Genomic DNA, 17,033 nt, shown 5'->3' on the forward strand with positions numbered 1-17,033 from the left:
AACCAGTGCTTAGATTGTAACATACTGGCAATTTCTGATAAACTATGAGATAACACACACTAATTAACATACCCCATCCTAATAAATATCCACAATACATAACGACACAACTGCATTGGATTGCACGCCTAGGCTTATAAAGAAGGGCCCTGGTGGTCTTTAGCCTACTATGCAACTGTAAACCTAATAATATTTAAGATAGGAAATTTACAAGCTAAAACCAAACTGCACAGCCTACCAGTCAAAGACACTTTATCCTTTTTAATTACAAACACTTAAGTCTCCCTTAAATACGTACTGAAAGCAAAAACAGAACTTTGATCCATATTTAAACCAAGTAATCAAATAGGTAAATTCAAAATGTAGCATGACTAAAGCACACTATGTCTAATCTAGTTGTTAAAGTAAAAGTCTGTGGCCATAAGATGGCACCCAATCACTCACACACACACACACACACACACACACACACACACACACACACACACACACACACACACACACACACGTACAATTATACACAAGTGGTTTTATTACTCACCAGCTCAGGTCTGTCTGTAACTACTTCATCTACATCCTTTGTTCGTGATTGCTCAGGTGACAGTGAGTATATGTCTTGACTGGAAGACAATATCCGTGAAGATAAGTGCTGGGTTTTCATTGGTGGCAGCTGCTGTGGATCTATTTCATCAAAACTTGACCTGAAAGACATCATTCAAACAACGGAAGTCCTGTTAAAAATGGCAGTGACGCCCATTTTCATATGGATTCTCTAGTTACAGCCTTTTGACATTTTAAATCACCATCATTTCCCAACTAGCTGAGTTACAGACTGAAAAAAAAATTGTCTAAACAGTAGAGCACAGAATTTGTGCCCATGAGCTGGTAACATGCGGCATCATGGGTCTAATTCCCTTAGTCTTCATTTGCATATTGTGTGGCTGAGCAAGTTGCTTAACTAAGCTGGTGGTCTTCCAGGTTGTTTCTGAAAACAGATACCTCTGCCTAGTACTTTTGTAGGCTAATAAATAAGCATAGAAAATACAAAGCTTTCTGTGTTACTCCTAGACTAACATCAAAATGGTAGAAGCATATTATCTTGTATAACACATCAACTTTTTCAGAATTCTAAAGACATTTTCTTTTACGCCATAGCGCGAGCTGAAATCAGAAGGTTGCTTAAGGAATCATTCTGTTAAGGCAGTAACCACCTGCCTCTAAGGAGATTGCTTACTTCTGTCAAAGCATTGTCATTTACGACTGAAACAAAAAAAAAAAAGCTTTCTTCTGCGTTTACTGGAGTGGAAATAAAAATAAAAACTGCTTCAAGGATAAACTTTGAGATTTCTGCAGTGGACGTTGCAAGAATCACTGCAGATGATCTAGTAAAAGCAAGCATCTCTAAAACACATCAGAGAACAAGACTCTTCCTCTTTAGTCCTAACAAAATGGGGATGCTGCTATTTATACCATCTCTAAAAAGATACAAAAATGTTACAGAAGAAGCAGGAATGAATGCTGGTCTCAAGGCTTTCAGGAACATGTAAACCCTTCCTCTAGGTGAACAAGAAGTGGTTAAATATGAAATGTACATGCATATCTAAAACGCAGCACAAACAGCATCCGTAAAATGTAAAGATACAGAAACTTAATAATTAGGATGCGAGTGGGAAGCCAGAGGTAAGGGGTAAAAATACCCAAGACAGCCAGAGCTGCATGGTATTTAAACCCAGTTTAAGTGTGACTAAGTGTAGAGACAATGTATATTAAAGGAAATGTGCGCAAAGAGGGCCGGGTGAATAACATGCCAAACCAAACACAGGCACCATGGAAGCTACACCACAAGAGGGCAGTAATGGATAAAAGACATAGAAAGTCCTTAGATAAGTTTTCTGATTCAGTCTAAGCATGGCAGACAAGTGTACATGTATTTAAATGTCAAAACTGTTAAATCTGAATAATCAGTTTGTGTGAAATGCTTACTACTATCTGATTTACAACTGTGTGAAATGATTACCACCATCTAATTTATAACTATATGTACAATGTGTTCAGCTTTGTTACAATATTTTGGGGTATCCCCCAGTACAGCAACCATCTGTGCACATTTGGTACAGAACTAATATGTTCACTGATGGGTAGACATGAGTATGTACCATAATCTGACTTTGCACAGTGGTTTATATGTCTTAGTCTGTTTCTGCTAGCATAAACCAGTCTAGCTTCTTGCCATATTCCATGGTGTAATTCTTATTCCTGCACTGTTAATTCTGATCCAATTGCAAAGATAACAGCTAGAGATTTCAGTGAGTTGGAGTCTGCAGAAATGGGGAGATGAGTAAGGCTGAAAGTCCTGGGGGCATACTGAGGGGAGGTGTACAGGGATGGAGTATTACAGCTATGGAAAAGTGTTTGAGGAGAGACCAAAGGAGATAGGGGAGAACGTCAATGTGATAATGCAGAAATGTGACACCTGTGATCAAGGTGAAAGAGAAGGCCTTGCCAAGGGAAAGGTAGTGGGAGGTGAAGGAGCACGGTAAAGCAGCAATTAGAATGGCAATTAAGTAGGTGAAGGCAGCAAAGCAACTGACTAAAGGAGTTAAGAGGTAAAACAAAGGCTTTTCAGAAAGAACAAAGGGAGAAAAACACACCTATCCGGGTACAATAAAGATGTGAGACATATCATAGAAAAGAGGGAACAACCACAGGTACTGAATGAATAATTTTGTTTCTGCCTTTGTAAAAGGAATAGAAAGAAGGGTGCCGTATTAAGATGGAGCCGAGAAAGTGGGAGCAACAGTGAACAGACCAGGATAGATAGGCACACTAGACCAAAACTGTCTGCCTTTAGGGAGAATAAAGCAGAAAAACCAGATTGTTTTATGTTTTGACGTACTTGGGAGGTAAGCAGAGTATAAAGGATTAGTCCAGATAAAATCACTTTAGCTAGCAGATCTAGAGTCTCTCTCTCTCGCAGATACCCTCCCTGTGGGAAGAATAAAGACACCTTGATGAAGTTTCCAGTAGTTTATTCAGATAAGTAGGTAGATGGACAACTGTTCTTGTTCATTGTTGGTCTTGATTATAATTAATTACCAATTAAAAATGGAGTGTTTGCTTTTACATATATAAAGATAGCTGCAATGGTAGCATCATATATACTGAAGAGGTCCTGAGTTGAACGAAAGCGCTGAAGTACAATGTATTTTGTTCCTTCTTCTGAGTGGCATGCTCTGGAGGTGATTTGGTTGTTGTTTGCAACATTTTTCATCTTCACCACATTATTCATTCTGTTTATGTCTTTAGATATCCTGCACTGGACTAATGCTCCTGTATGCCATGCATGTGTGGTTAGGTGTCCTGCAATGGGCTAATGCTCCTGTATGCCATGCATGTGTGTTTAGATGTCCTGCACTGGGCTAATGCTCCTGTATGTCATGCATGTGTGTTTAGATGTCCTGCACTGGGCTAATGCTCCTGTATGCCATGCATGTGTGTTTAGATATCCTGCACTGGGCTAATGCTCCTGTATGCCATGCATGTGTGTTTAGACATCCTGCACTGGGCTAATGCTCCTGTATGCCGTGCATGTGTGTTTAGCTATCCTGCACTGGGCTAATGCTCCTGTATGCCATGCATGTGTGTTTAGCTATCCTGCACTGGGCTAATGCTCCTGTATGCCATGCATGTGTGTTTAGCTATCCTGCACTGGTCTAATGCTCCTGTATGCCATGCATGTGTGTTTAGCTATCCTGCACTGGGGCTAATGCTCCTGTATGCCATGCATGTGTGTTTAGCTATCCTGCACTGGGGCTAATGCTCCTGTATGCCATGCATGTGTGTTTAGCTATCCTGCACTGGGATAATGCTCCTGTATGCCATGCATGTGTGTTTAGCTATCCTGCACTAGGCTAATGCTCCTGTATGCCATGCCTGCAGTGGGCTAATGCTGCAGTCAGGATTATTTTCACTGGCTGCTGCTTAACAAGTATCAGCACAGGCTCCAGCTCCCCTGTAACACTGAACTGGGTTAAGCTGGTTGTCACTGAATGAATGCACAAAGGCTTGTGTGTCACTGCGTTTGTCACAACTGCTTGAAACAAATGTATGCATATTGATATACATGTACATAACATATATATATATATATATATATATATATATATATATATATATATATATATCTCCAGTAAAAAGCAAAGAGCAACCAGACCACAGCTAATAAAATCAAGCCAAGTTTTATTCCAGGAAATACAAATGGTGAGCGCTTTCGCAGTAAAAAAACTGCTTCATCAGACAAATTCTTCATTCCACTTATCAGTTTAAAAATACATATAAGCCAATCAGAACTAAGTAGCAATTAATAAAGCATCAAATAAGGATTCACTACTATTTAGCCCATTAAAGAGCTAGCTGTCTACTAAATTAAAAATCTGTTTGGCTTGAAATGTGCTATGATGACTGCAGAATGCAACTGGGCATCCAATATAAGGAATGGATTTGATTATGTTTGTTGGCCAAGCTTGCCTGCATCTGCTAAAGGCACTCAAGCTCTTCAAAAGCAGAAATAGTATGATTAGCAGCTGTAAAGGAAATGTAGATGAACACAGATAAAAATCTAACAGCTGACACCGAGTTTAATAATGTAGTAGGCATCGGTCTGAACATGGTACCAGTTCTGTTCATATGGCACTTGCAACCACAATTTACCAGAACTCTTACAACAGACATGAATGTGAAACTGTAAGTGGCTAACCTGGAATGGCTACTTATTCAAAACCACTCAGTATCACTAAACGGGTCCCAATTAGAATGTCGAATGTTCATAACAGGGAAGCCAGATGATCAAAAAGGCACATTGAAGTGCCATAAGACTGAAATTGAAAACACTGACTGTAAAGCTTTGGGGGCAAGGCCCCTTGTAGTGGGTGTGTGTCTAAGATTGCACTGCAGCTGGAAATGGACAAGACCCCAAACCCAGCTGTACTGTGACCTCTTATAATCACTTACCTGCACAGTTCAATCTTTTCAAATAAGCATTACGGCACTTTGATGTACCTTTCTGATCTTCTGGGTTCACGGTTATGAATGTCAATGTTATTACCATTGGATGTTCTAACAGGGACCCCCACTAAACATAAGTAAGCAGCATCATTTCACACTGTGAAAACCTTTAAGATGAACCACCACAAAATAAGCAGCATGCACAGCAAGTGTGACTACGGGTATACCAAGCCCTTTGATCAAGGCATTAAAAGGAGATCCTTTCTGTATGGCTTTGGGCCAGCTTGTGTGAATGTTAATGATCTCACAACACTCAAGGAGAACCTCTTTGAACACTAGCCCCATCATAAACTTTTGCACTGTGTAAATTTTGAATTTTTACACGGTGACGAAAGAAAACCTGCATCCACACTCCCTCTTGTATTAACTCAATGGGTGCATAACTATTGTGAGAAGAGAAAATCCTGTAAAAGTGAAGAAACAGTTCAACTGCAATCATGTAACACAGAAGGCAAATGCAACATCATTATGGGACATGTAAATCTGGGGAGCTGGGACTGAAGTCTTCATTCCTAGAGTTAGACATTCACTGAATGGTTAATGTGACACCCATTCCGTGTTACCAGTAACTCAAGTTTTAGGATCAAGCTTCAGCTACTGCAGCAGCCACCTAAGAGTTTGGTGCAGGCATGAAAGTTTTAAAAATGGGTCAATAAACATGCATCTCACACCTAGCTCTGTACATGAGCAGCCTGAAAGAATAATGAACCCTATTGACTTCTGATTTCCCCCCAGCTAGCATCCAAGGAAAAAACAAACAATGATGGATCCTCCCAAACATCAGTAGGTTTACTCACTGAATGATACCTTGAATGGCTAGAAAGAAGCAAATGAAGGGAAGCCGGACAGCAGTGGCAACAGGAAATGATATCATTGGAAGTACTAGGGGTTATATGGAAAGAATTAGCTTCTTTGTTCAGACAGTGGAAAATAAAAAAGTAACACTTTAAGCACAGTGACAAGTGAAGTTACTGAAGAAACACAAATATATTTTTTCTTGTGTTAATAGTTTTTAGGAAACAATAAAATCCAGCAATGCAAGAAACACAAAACCACAAGTTCTGAAACCAAACCCAGCCTTGGTATTTAAAACAATCAAATGCAGCAAGTCATAAATATTGTGTGAATGAACAGGACAGTGTATATTTCAAAGCAGGTATCAGACACCTCAAAACCAAGTGCACAGCAGCAATGACCTTTAGGGAAGTTGGTTAAAACCACAGCAGAAAAATCCAGCCACATTCAGTAAATGATAATTTTAGCATGATATTTCAATACAGTTCTGGATTGCTCTTTAATGCAATGACCACAGCACTCTGTTGACAAAGATCAGTATATTTGTGATATTAACATCCTATGCAGCAAATAAATCACACAGATCTCTGCCTTTCATCAATGAGTGCAATAACAAATTTGCTTAATGTATGGCACCTGCCTCATACAGCTCAATTAGTAAAGGGAAAACACAGCACAATAATAATAGATTTACAAAAACTACAATATTAATATAAAAAAGTTCCATCACCTAACATCATATTCATAAACTTTAATGACCACTTAAAAGCCAAGCAGTTAATCTACTGAGGAGAAAGACTTCACTGAACAGGTGCAGTCCACACACAACTTGCTAGTCATTACAACTCAATCCCATATTCTTCTTAGTCGCAAACATTTCTTCTAACATGTACTGCTTGAAGTTATTTAAATTTGGACAAACAGCTCTCAGAAATAGATTTTTCTAAATACTTAAAAGAATTTGTGGATTTTACTATTAGACCTTAGCAGCTTGGCTGGGCCTATACATTAAAACATGCAAGTCCATCCAGTAGTGAACTAAGAAAATATCACATTACCCCAAATATTTCCATCTGCTCTCCAAATATTGTGGTCCCCTATATTTCCACTTCTTGGTAAAATTGTGCTTTATAAATTATTATATGATTGTGTAATAGTTGTTTAAACACTATATGCATTTAGCTCTGCAACCTATATTAGCTACCCTAGGAAAAGAATTAAAGTGTACATTACAATTATGGCCTAAATCAAGTCTTACATTGTTTAAGCTCCCATCTTCCTTCTCTGTTCATGTGAAATCAGCAGGCTTGGGGGGGGGGGGGGGGTTGAAACTGAACCAATCCCAACTGATTGCTCCAGGCCACACCCACTGCTAATTTGGGTAGCTGTAAACTGTGAGAGACAGCTACGAATTCCACCTAGTACAATTAGCAGTGGAGGTTGCCAGTGTCATTCACAGTACTAGTATGAAGATGAGAAAGGGTGGAAGTTGAAGAAAGTATCTTAAAATAATGTCTAAATCTAAACATGAGGTTCAGGAATTGGTTTACAAATGGCAAGATTAAATATTACAGCAGATAGCTGGCTAAAACCCTCACATCCAAATAAGCATGATATGGATATAAAAGTATAAAAAAAAACAAAACAAAATATATTTGGTTACAGAAGAGTTTACTACTATATTGCAAAATTCACACGCTAATTCAGGTAGCCCCCACATACACACAAAAAGAAAAAGTTCTCTCCTTGGCCATGTTTGGTTCTGTGCTAAAGAAAAAAAGGGAAACCCCGTGTTTTCATGTATATTATATGAAATTAATAAGCTTCTCTTCACATTGGAAACTTAAAACTATGACAGTACATTGGACACACTTTAAAAAAAGAACACTGTGGTCCACCGTTGATGGCTGCATATAGCATGCCACTATACGCTGTGAGGAAGTATCTTAGCCATGAGTTATGCAAAAAATGGGACCAGTGTGCTACTTCAAAATACAATGAAGGCAAGTTTAGAGTACAGGTCTTTATAATTTTTTTTCCATTTCATTGCCCTCATCTCCACTATCAGTCAATCATCAGTCCCCCTCCCAGTCAACTCTACTATTTGTTCCCCATCACCACGACAAGCGTCGACTGACAGGGTCCATCATTCAGACATCCATCAGCAGTATCATGTGATTTTTTCATGCTGTTCTATCTCCTGTCCAGACCCAGTAAACAGACAGACTATGGATGTGTAATGGGCTGCACTGAAGGGTGTCCCCTCACTTCTGCATGGAACATTTCCACTTAGAAAGCCCTGTAGCTCCTCCTGAAGCACCACAGAAATCCCACCACTCTGTGAGCCTCTGAGCATGTGCTTCTCTCCTCACCTACCTGGGGAAGGTAAGTGGGTAATGCCCTATTACTCCCCCTGCGCCAGGTTCCTCCAGTGCCTGGGCCACTAATCAAACCTCTGGTGCCTGGATCACAGTCAGGGCTCCATCCCTCTGTTTCACAGAGGCATGCAGATCTTCAGGTTTTTATAGTAAAAATTTTAGGTTAGGGTTAGGATTTTAGGGTTAGGGTCAAGGACAGAGTTGTAGGGTTTGCATTAAGAGTTACTGCACATGAAGGCAGTAGTTACTCACAAAGATCAAGTGTAAATCATATAAGCATTCCAGAAAATAAGATATGCAAATGAGTTACGCCTAATCACCATAAGTAACCAAGGCCAAATCTTACCAGACAACATGGCAAAAACACTTACTATTATAGCGTGAAAATATAAACAGAACTGTGAGAAGCTTCAACCATCTTCACAAATCCCTGAAAATTAGTAAGATTAACTGCTTAAAACAGTGGAGCTTATTACGTGCCACAGCTGGATTTTAATAATAAGAGCTGAAGAAAATCAGGCTGTTCTAACACGGTTAGCAGGTTAAAAGCACAGAAGTCTTTTTAGTAATTCCTACATCTCCCCTTTGCACTTTTATAATGCTGACAGCTGGCTCTACCATCCCATTTTTGTTCAGCTGCTAAAAAAGAGTGCAGTAGGCACAATGTAGGAGGTGATATGCAATTTTGGTGTAAGTTTTGCATGTATTAGTCATTTGTCTTATCCAAAAAGTAATACTTTTACAGTACACATTTGTAAGTGTAACATCTATATAACAGTGACCATTGATTTAACAGAGTTTAAATCCCTGTCTTCTGTTCAGTAACATCAGTTTGAAAAGCAAACATGATTTTGACGGCTGTGTTCTGTGAAAAATGTACAAAAATGGCAAGCATTCTGACATTTCAGGTAAACATATTATCTAACATTATTGAAATGTTGCAAAAAAGTATGCTGCTGTAGGTTCCGTATTAAATTGACAAAAGTTTAGCTTGTTGAAATGCTAAACATCGACAGCTAAACTCCGAAATGGCAAAACTGCGAATGGCCACCTAAGCAAATTTTTGTCTTAGGGAAAAAAAATTTGCTAGGCCGTTACTGAGACTTTGCCCTTTTCCCCAATGTAGAGCGATCTCTGAGTTAGTATATTTAGTTGGGGGGGGCAAAGCCCCCCACTTAATTAGGGTTTAAAGGTTTCTGTGGTGTCCGTTGGCCAAGCAAATTATTTCCCTGGGAAAAGTTTTGCTTAGGTGGCTGTTCACGGTTTTGCCATTTCGGGCTTTAGCTGTCGATGTTTTGCATTTCGATAAGCTAAACGTTTGTCTATATAATAGGGAAGCTTGCTCCATCCAACCGCCCCCTCCCCAATAGGATATATAACAACACACATTCTACAGCACTGACATTATTTTAAGACCAAAGTGAAAAAATAAAGTACTTTGCATTGTGTAAGGGAGGGTATGATTTGTCTGGAAAAATGAAATTAATGTTTGGTTAGTTGGTAAGTTAAGTAAGTTTATTAACTACATGTGTTGATGGGGATTGTCAAGCTTGGAAGTCCTCATTTTCATTGGAATTCTGAAGATAAAAGCTGCAAAAACATTAAGGTATGACAGAATATAATATGATATGATAATTGATACACAGCAGTGAGAATAAAGACAGTATCATATGCCCTACATGCACAGTTAACACTAATTTGCTACAGTGTCAATTGAGAACATGATAAAATAAGTGCACTGACGCTGATTAAATGCAACTGAAGAAAAGAGACCCTAATACATAACTATGATGACTATGTTCACATGTAATTAGTAGCAGGAGTTCAAAACTTAAATGTTATTTACCCAGCAAGTGTCTCTAACTCATAAGCCCCTGTATATATCAAGATTACTGCTTTGGCTAAACCCCCCTTTGGTGCAACAGAGTATTTAGACCTCAACTGGGCAATTAGTGCTCACTGCAAAAACAAGAATACAAATGGTGATTCTTGCTGTCCAGTACATGCTAGCAGACTCGGGAACAGGCTGCCTCATGCTTTTACATACATCTCTGAAAAGAGAGCTTTTAAAATATCTTTGAAGAAACACCTACAGATACAGCAGAGGTGTCATTATTGTTTGACTGTACCTTATCACATGGTAACTGAAATCTGTATTCCAGAGTTTGCTTGTATACCAATTTATGCAAGGTCTGTGCTGTCACAGTAATTCTGCAAATGGAATTGTAGCAAACCAGAACATAAAGAAAAAAGTCAACACTGCACAAAATAGACTTGAAAATTATTGTAAAATGCATTGTTACATATCTGAATTGGAAGCAAGAAGCCATGCACCTCCTACACCCATATATCTCTAAATATATTAACTCCAAAATCATGCAACCTTGGGGAAGCGGGCTTCCTAACACCCATAGTTCCATAACCCTGCTGTGAATACTAGCTGATCTGCATGGAGTTACAGCCCACAAAATCCAGGAACACAAGCAAGTTTGCTTTGTTTAAAATCAAAGCTTCTGAAGCCCTTGATGTCTTCTGCAGCAACTCCCATATAACACAACTACATGAAAAATACAACTTAAACAAAGGAAGGTGGTGGTAACAAATATGTTGATAATGACACTGTATTAAAGCAAAACAATAAAATAACCACAACAGATTGTTTTTGAGGCTGCCACTTTGACCTCCATCCACATCTCTGAACATTACAAGCTACTTAACGAATATAGACGTAGGGATGGGTTTACCCCATGACATACTTGGAGTGAGGACCACCCACTGTTTACTACTGGGTCATTTTAACAGTAAAACAATGCAGTAGTGGTTCTTAGAATTAACACAGTACAGCTACATGAAGATACTCACCATAACCACAGATGTTCAGAGTTACAAGGATCACTGCTAGCTATAACTGCATATAAGACCAGCCTGGCCAATGTAGTTTGACCATTTTTCCATTCATGGGACTAGGTACAGACTTAATGTACAGTCTGCTCTTCCTACATCATAACAACATTTTCTTGACTTACAGGAATTTGAGAATTCTTCACTTTATTTTTGTTGCACACCTGTGAAAAGTCTGCATTTCTTCTCCATATTCATGTAGCTTTTAGCTGGGTATTTTTCTGTATTCCTACATCCCAGAGATATGTGGTATGAGAAGTGTCAGTTCTCCAAATTATACATAGTTATTCATATCATACCATGTGTGGGTAAGTACGTGTGCATCCTTTGACAGACTGGCATTTGATACGCTGTTAGTTTCTACACCTGTGCCACCGTGGCATGTATATGGCAAAGGGTGTGAGATGAACCACAGCCTGACAAAATGATAGAAGTGAAGCATCCATGGAAAATATTCTTTTTGCCTAGGAGAAGAACATGAGATATTGTCTGTCTAGCGCAAACGTTAGTCAAAAGAGGGAGGCCCGGCAGTGTACCCCTAGCGATATGTACTGTCATACCACTCAACTGTACAGATATTCGCAAAATGTCCAGATTTTTACCTCATATTTTTGGTCTGTTTCTCCTAAAATTGCAGTTTTCTGGCAAATCTTTGGAAAATCATTCAGGGTTAAATAAAAAATAATGGCATAGATCTGAATTTCAGACTTCATGCGATTAAAAAAATCATGCTAATGCAAACCCTGTTATTCTATCAACTTTCTAAGTTAGTAAGAGCAATATTTAAAACTGCACTTATTTTTTGGAACTTTGCCCCCCCCATTAATTTATGTCTTTGTCCAGATTTCTTGGTCTAAGATGTTGAGAGGTATGACTACAAAGTTAATTCATATTGCATAGTAAAGCACCTCACACTTATAGTGGGATGCATGTATTGTTTATTCTTTATCTGTGGTTAGCACAGCTGCCCATAATACTAAAAAAACTTGTATTTTATCATTATAACAGTAAAAATGTACTATATTACTTTAACAATTTGCATTTTTTCTATGTAAAAATAATACAATCCCTTAAAAAAAAAATAAAACATTAATAAATGTTGATATAAGTGTACAAAATATACCAATGTTAAAATTTTCTAGCCTTCTTTATTAAATATGGCTTAATAGAAATATGGTCATTCAGACCTGGGGGTTAGTTGAATTAAGCTTAACTTGCCAGTAGGTTTCCCTATAACTGAGCCAATTCTCCCAGTCACCTCCCCTAGGATCCACACAGACCTGTTCCAAAATTCCAAAAAGAAATCCAGTGTGACTAGGTTTTGTAGAGAGGTGCCTGTAAACAGCATTGTTCAGACTCTTCTTCTTACTGTTATAAGTGCGTTCGTAAATACGCTTTCCCAGTGCTCTTTCAGATTTACCAAACGAAAACATCCCTTGAACCAAATAAGGAATCAGATGCAAAAATCAGAGAATACAAGAAAAAGAAAAACAATGTGCATGTAGCACGTCATATTATTAAAAAGAACTGGGATATTCTGTCTACTGTACATGAGTTGAATGGGGTCATTGGCACACAGCCAGATTTTGCTTTTAAAAATAATAGATCACTTAAGAGTCAGCTCTGTTATCGATCCTTTAATACTAAATCAACTATAATATCTGATAGACTTGGTACATATATGTGTAGGAATTGTATGGCCTGTACACATACACATATTGGTAATCATTTCACACATCCCACTTTGGGTTTTAAGATAGATACTTTTTATGAGGATTGTCGAACAAAAAATATTGTCTGTTTTTGCTATTGTACTACCTGCTTCTCATTTTACATAGGGAAAATGAACAGGGTGTTTAAGGATAGAATACTTGAACACCTTAGGGATATAGGAATGTTAAAGAAACCACTGCACTATCACTACATGTAGCTAAAGAGGGTAAAGAACATAAATTTAGCTTTATGGTACTAGAGATTCTGCATAGTACCAAGAGAGGAGGTGACATAAATAATAGAACAGAATCTAGTGAACAGAAATGGATTTTGCGCTTTCAAGCTGATAAACCTCCTGGTTTAAACAACAGAGTTTCCCTGAAACCCTTCCTTAAAGCACGGCCATTAAAGCATTGATCTCTCTTTTAATATTTTATCATATATGTTTCAATAGTCCATCTTTTATTATTTTTACTATTGTATTTGTTACCAGTTTTAAGTACATATTGTTCATTTAGTCTGTTTTATTAAATTTTTTAACGATCTATATATTCTACAGATGTATTTTATCACATGGCTTTTAGCTATGATGCACATTTTATCTGATTTTTGATTGGATGTTTTAGTGTTTAAAAATGTAACTGCTATTCTATCTTTGTTGGACTCATGAAGCGGATGTTATTCCGAGAAAGCGCTTACCTACTACAATAAAGGACATACTGATTTTCACTGCTGTGTGGAACCAGATTATTTTTCTTTTTCTTGTATTCTCTTTCAGATTTCCCCACATAAACACTAGGACAGTCTTTATATAAGGTCAAGTAAACGATACCCTTAGTCATACAGTTGCCCCTCCTAAAATGTATAACACTCTTCACATTATTATCCAACATTATTTGCCCCCACATATGCCAACCTAGTCCTTTTGAAATGGGAAATTATGTATGTATTTAATTGTGATTATTGGAAATACATAAAACTATATCGGCATTTTTTGGATGATATTTTTGTTATATGGGATGGACCTGAAGATATTTTAACCCATTTCATTCAGTATCTGAAGACTAGCACAAACCTCTTAAGATTTATATATAAATATGATAGGACTGGGACTGATTATTTAAATGTGAGAGTGGACAAGTTTGAAGGATGGTTAAAATCTAGGATACATAGAAAAAGTACATTTAGTATTTATTTATTTATTTTACATTTGTTAACTGAGGGTATCTGACTGAGCCAAAAAGGCCCTTTTTCAGCAGAGGCCCAGGGAGAAAAGCTCCATATAGAAAAATTACAGGTACATTTAGATATTTAAACATGATCAGTTTACACACAAATTACAATAGACATGTTTTTACAATGGTATGCAGCACATCAACAGTTACAAGGGAGAGAACAAACAAGAAAATATTAATTTAAAAATAAAGGTAATTAATAGATTTGTTGTGTACAGCTAAAATTTGGAACATAGGTAGAATACATACATAGTATACAGGTACAGTACATATACTGTATATTAGCCAGTGTTTGTGAGTAAGAGTGAAAACTATTATCAAGAACTCTAGGTTTAGTATGTGTACCTTTCACTAGCCTAGGGAGCAGTCATGGCATTGCCAACTTTGTTTGAGATGTTGCCTAATGAGGTTTTTAAAGGAGGCTTTGAACGATGTGTTTTGTATGCCAGTGGGGAGAGAGTTCCATTTTATAGCCACTGAACTACTATACAGTGTGTCTCCAAAACTATTGTAGCTGTTGGTGATTTCTAGTAGTAGTTTGCTTGATGATCTAAGAGGCCTTTTGGGTGAGTGATGCTGTACTAGGTTTCTGAGGGCAGGACACTTATTGGGAGGTAACAGATAGAATGACAGAGGCAGAGCTGATTGTAGGTTAGGAGGTTGGGCAGTTCAAGCCAGTAGAGCTGTCTCAAACCAGTACAATGATGAGTTGTATATGAGCAATTTGCAGCAAAGCAGGCAATTCTGTTATAGCAGGCTTCCATTTTGCTTAGTTCAGTTTTGTTGAGATTAGTCAGAATGGGAGATGCATAGAGTAGGGTGGATAGAAGTTGGGAGCGAGCAATGGCTGATCTTGTGTTGCTGGTATGAAATGGTTTGATACGGTAGAGTGATCCCAGTTTGGCATGTAGTTTTTTAATAGTTAAGTTGAGATGTGTTTGTAATTCCTATCTTCCCTACACTAGTGTGCACCCTTGGAAAAGTTGGGAAAACGTATTTATGAACAGACTTACAATATTAAGAAGAAGAGTCATGTGTTTTATTCATCTGATAAAGCCTGCATTGTGTCAGGGTGAAAACGCTTGTGTGGAATTTTACTGCAATAAATTAACTGTGAGCTGGGTGGGGTTGGGGGGGTGGGAGGCTGCCGTAATGGTTAAGGTGCTTATCTTAGAAGCACAAGGTGCGGGGTTTGATTCTCACATGGGGTAATTGGCTATGCTTAAAATGGCCCACAAGGACAGTTAGCCTATTACTAATCTATGATTCTATGAATCTATGAATGGTGTGCCCGTACCACTTTTTCTTTTATTGGTTACTATTTGCATTTTTTCTGATGTTTTTGTGGTGAGTATGCTACCTGTTGAGCTACTGGGACTACATTAAAAAAAAGTTTCATGTCCTAGGGTGGACATGGGAGGGGCTCCCATAAATGTTCATCAATTTATTGGGACACAGTAAACCACAGGGTAACCTTTTTAAGCCATTCACTTATTCTACTGCATAAACCTGGCACAGGGCTGATGATTATAGGATCATAGGAGATTACTAGGCTATCGACAAGGAGGTCATTTTAAGCCTAGCCATTTCATCCCAATATAATACCATAGAAATGCTAGTCAATACCCAAGACTGCATTTAGTGATGACTGCCCATATCCAAGAGGGTTATGGGCTCTATCCCTGGTAAGAATATATGGTGCTCCATCCACTCATCCAGGTTCCTCTTGAACAGTGTCACAAAGGTGCTTTGTTTCACATGAATTGGTAGCTTGTTCCAAAGATGCGGCAATCGCTGGGAGACAAATCTCCCCCTCCAGCATTTCCTATGTAAGTCGCACATCATATTTATGTCCCTGTAATGGATAACCCTAGTCCCACTTGATTTACAGATATGCAGCAATTTCATTAGGTTTGGGTCTTGGATTGCTCTGCGGGCCAGGCATAAGTCTGCCCTAAGAAGTCTATACAATATGATGTATAGTGACAGGAACTTTAATCAGTCTGTGTAAGGCATATGCTGGAGCCCCTTGATCTTCTATGTTAGAAACATCTGAGGTCTCTCTAATTGCTGCAGGTGCTTAGTACACTACATGCCAAATGGGGCAATATACTCAATTATGGGACAGATAAGTGCCAAGTATAGGGGGTTATATCTTCTTTTGCTCTCAAGGCAATGCCTTTACTAATCAATTGTGCTACATAGAAAGCTTTCCTTACTACAGTAACACATGATGGTTGAAGTTAAGGTCACAGTCAACTTGTGATCCCAGGTCCTTTACCACTTCATGGGTGCTTAGGATATTGTTGTTGATTTGATAGTGTGAGGGGACACTGCTTGTGCTGAAGGAAATGATGATGCATTTCTCTGCATTCAGTTTCAGATCATGACTAATACACCAGTTGCTGGTCTGCGTGAGACCCTCCTGGAGTATACTGACATCATTTGGGGAGTCAGTGATTGCACCTAGTTTGCAGTAGTCTGCAAACTTTGGTCAGCCACAACCCCTTAGTTTTGACCTGAACTTCTGAGAAGTACATACTGAACAGCAGAGGGCCCAGCACCGACCCCTCTGGCACCCCACTGGTGACAGGTCTGCTAGTTCATGTGTAGTCACCCAATTTGAGAGTGTGTCTGGTTTGTGAGGCAGTTGGCAATCCATCTTACAATGAAGGGCTTTACATTCAGGTTGCTAAGTTTATCAGTATTGCCTGAATGTGGGATTGTGTTGAAAGCCTTTGCCAAGTCGAGGTATGTGGTGTGCACAGATTTGCACTTGTCAATGGCCTTGGTCACATTTTCAAATAAATCCACCATATTTAACAGGCAGGATCTGCCCTTCATGAAGCCGAATTGTGTAGGATCCAGGGTTTGGATGTCACCTATGTCTTTACTTATGAGGTCCACAATTACACGATCCATTGCCTTACAGATAAGGCTGGTCAGG

The 17,033-nt window shown here is 38.5% G+C and overlaps 1 protein-coding gene across 1 annotated transcript in view; it reads right to left on the reverse strand.

Annotated features, from left to right (window-relative positions):
• The window catches only part of TACC2 (transforming acidic coiled-coil containing protein 2), a gene marked incomplete in the record, with an annotated part of 1,481,681 nt that overhangs the window by 245,227 nt on the left and 1,219,421 nt on the right, over positions 1–17,033 (reverse strand). The window contains 1 exon segment of the mRNA XM_044056051.1: positions 542–701. Within this exon segment, the coding sequence (XP_043911986.1) occupies positions 542–701 (160 nt within the window).

The sequence above is a fragment of the Protopterus annectens genome, chromosome 14.part0 (genome assembly GCF_019279795.1).
Source record: "Protopterus annectens isolate FY-2018-M chromosome 14.part0, PAN1.0, whole genome shotgun sequence".
Lineage (NCBI taxonomy): Eukaryota > Metazoa > Chordata > Ceratodontiformes > Protopteridae > Protopterus > Protopterus annectens.